Below are 2706 nucleotides of genomic sequence, written 5' to 3' on the forward strand. Positions count from 1 at the left end.
CCTCCCGCCATGCTCGGGGGGTGGGGGCCGCACGCAGACAGCTGGGCCCCGGTGTCAGCTGGAGCCGAGTCTGCTGTGCATGACTGGCACCCCGCCTGCCTTCCTCCCTGGGCTGCGTCCCTCAGTTCTGCCCCCTGCTCCAGCTCCACGCTGACTTGCCCTCCTGGCCAGCTCCACACAGGCCCTGACTACAGCCTCCCAGCCTGCTGCAGCCCTGAGTCGCCCCCCATCGATGGTCTGATCTGTCTCTTTGCTCTGGAACCTTCCAAAGGCCACTGAAGACACCGACACAGAAGGAAAAAGCACTGTGGCCACCGGCACCAGAAGGTGGGTGGGGTCCCCGGTGAGCGTACCTGAGGGGCACTTCTTAAACCCGGGCAGGAGGCACAGCTTCTCGCTCAGGATCTTCCCCACCATCCTGGGCACAAAAAGCACCGGCCGGGGCCGGGCAGGCCTGTGGGGCTGCACCAGGGTGTAGGGTGCCAGGGTGAGGCAGCTCTCCGTCCACAAGCCTGGGGCGGCAGAGTCTGGAGGAGGGGAGACAGCAGTGAGCCCCTGGGCCCCACCCTGCCGGCCCCAGGAGGCACCCAGAGCAGGCCCTGACAGACCAGGACACACGCCACAGCCAGAGGCCAGCCAGTGCTCTCCAGAGCCGGCTTTAACCCTGTTTTCCTCATTGAGCTCCCGGGAAGGAGAGAGGGCCCAGGTTGCTAATTCCCGAAGGATCTGGGAAATCAGCCCCCCACCAGGGGAGATGGCCACACTGCAATTCCTTCTCCATTCTCCTCCTGGGATTTTGGGCGTGCATGCACATGGACCTGGCCTGATTTTCAAGCTGCCGGGTCTAGGACTTGAACCATAATTGGCCATGTGGGAGTCCAGCACCTCAACCACTATGCTGCATGCTGGCCCCCCCCCCCTCTCTCTCTGGAGAGGGTTTCGCCATAGGGCGCGTGCGCTTGCCAGACAGACAGAGAGACAGAAAGCGAGAAATCACCCCCCAGGGGTGATGGTCATGCCGCAATCCCTTCTCCTCCATTCTCCTCTCGGGATCTTGGGCACGCACGCACACTCGTCCGGCGTGAGTTTTAAGCCACCGGGTCCGGGACTCGAACCATGGTCGACTACATGGGAGTCCAGCAACATAGCCATTATGTTAACTGCTCGTCCCTCTCTCTTTAAGAGAATTTTCTGGGCCCAGCAAGTGGTGTGGTGGTTAAGGCACTGGACGCCCACATGGTTAACAATGGCTTGAGTCCTGGACCTGGTACCTTGACATACAGGCACATGTGTGTGGGCCCAAAATCCAGAGAGGAGAATGGAGGAGAGGTTGTGGCATCCCCTCTAGGGGCGATTTCCCACTTTCTGTCTCTGTGTCTGTCTCTCCAGCGAGCACACACACCCATAGCAAAAATCTCTTAAAAACCAAAATCACTAACAAAAAAGTTGCCATCGGGCATGTGTGCTTGCCAGAAAGAGACAGAGACAGAGACAGAGAGAGAGCGCACGCAGAAGCACCATTGGGGGTGGCGTGTCAGTCTTGCCTTCCTTCTTTTGGGATTTTGGACATGCACACAACCAGCGTGATCCTCAAGCCGCTGAGTCTGGAACTCCGACTGCACGGTGGGCCTGTGTGACCCAGAGCCTTAACCCCTCCGCCACTTCCAGCCCCACAGACAGCGACTCAAGAAGGAAACAGAACAGCTTCCCTCCCTCTCCGAGGTCCGCCTCTGCCTGACACCCTGCAGCTTTGCCCATTGGGTACCTGCCCTCTGACCTCTGCGTGACCTCAGCCCTCTGGCTGTGCAGTGTGGGTGCAGGGAGGTTGCAGGTTGTCCCCAACAGGCTGCTGTGCTCCCACTGCTCTCGTGGGGACACACTGTGGAAGCAGGCATGCCGGTTTAAGGGCACCCAGTGGCCTGTCACCTAGTGGCCAAGGGAAGCCAGATCCCACATGCCCAGCTGCAGTTTGAGGCCCAGCCCCAGCGGCTGAAAAACACGTGTGCGTTTGTGCCCCCAAATCCCAACAGGTCGGGGAGATGGAAGGGATTGCAGGGTGACCATGGCCCATCGAGGGGCACTTTCTCTCTCTCCTTGGCTGTCTTTCTGTCTCTCTGTCTCTCTAGTGAGCCATGTGCCCTCTGACGATTTTAAAGAAACGAAAGCTGGCTTAGCTGTCCTCCAGGAAGCACAGATGTCTCTACGGTCCTTTTTTTTTTTTCAATTATTTATTCAATTTTACTTGTTCATTCATTTGTTTTAATTTGACGAGAGTGAGAGAGAAAGTGAGAAAGCAAGCCGCCAGGTTCGAGACTCAAACTGTGGTTGGCCATGTGAGAGTGTCCAGTGCCCTAACCACCACACCACCTGCTGGTCCCCATACGGTTCATTTTTTTTTTAGAGATTTTTACTATAAGGCGCATGAGCTTGCCGGAGAGACAAAGACAGAGCAAGAAATCAGCCCGAAGGGGAGATGGCCACGCCGCAGTCCCTTCTCCTCCATTCTCCTCTCGGGATTTTGGGGCCCGGGTTTTAAGCCCCCGGGTCTGGGACTCAAACTGTAGTCAACTGTGTGGGAGCCCACCAGTGTAATCGTTATGCCGTCTCCTGGTCCCCATCTCTACAATTCTTAAACACAGATCCTGGCCCGCATGAGTGGTCCCACCCTGACTAGACTGGGCAGCCGGTTGCAGCTCTCTCACCTTG

The 2706-nt window shown here is 57.6% G+C and overlaps 1 protein-coding gene across 1 annotated transcript in view; it reads right to left on the reverse strand.

Annotated features, from left to right (window-relative positions):
* Nucleotides 1-2706, reverse strand: part of CARD14 (caspase recruitment domain family member 14) — a 29015-nt gene that overhangs the window by 2483 nt on the left and 23826 nt on the right. Inside the window, exons 17-18 of the mRNA XM_027770829.1 lie at nt 1663-1879; nt 354-786 (exon numbers count right to left, since the gene is read on the reverse strand). Of these exons, the coding sequence (XP_027626630.1) occupies nt 354-786; nt 1663-1879 (650 nt within the window). The remainder of the gene's footprint in view (nt 1-353; nt 787-1662; nt 1880-2706) is intronic.

Source organism: Tupaia chinensis, unplaced genomic scaffold (assembly GCF_000334495.1).
Source record: "Tupaia chinensis unplaced genomic scaffold, TupChi_1.0 Scaffold000159_1, whole genome shotgun sequence".
Classification (NCBI taxonomy): Eukaryota; Metazoa; Chordata; class Mammalia; order Scandentia; family Tupaiidae; genus Tupaia; species Tupaia belangeri.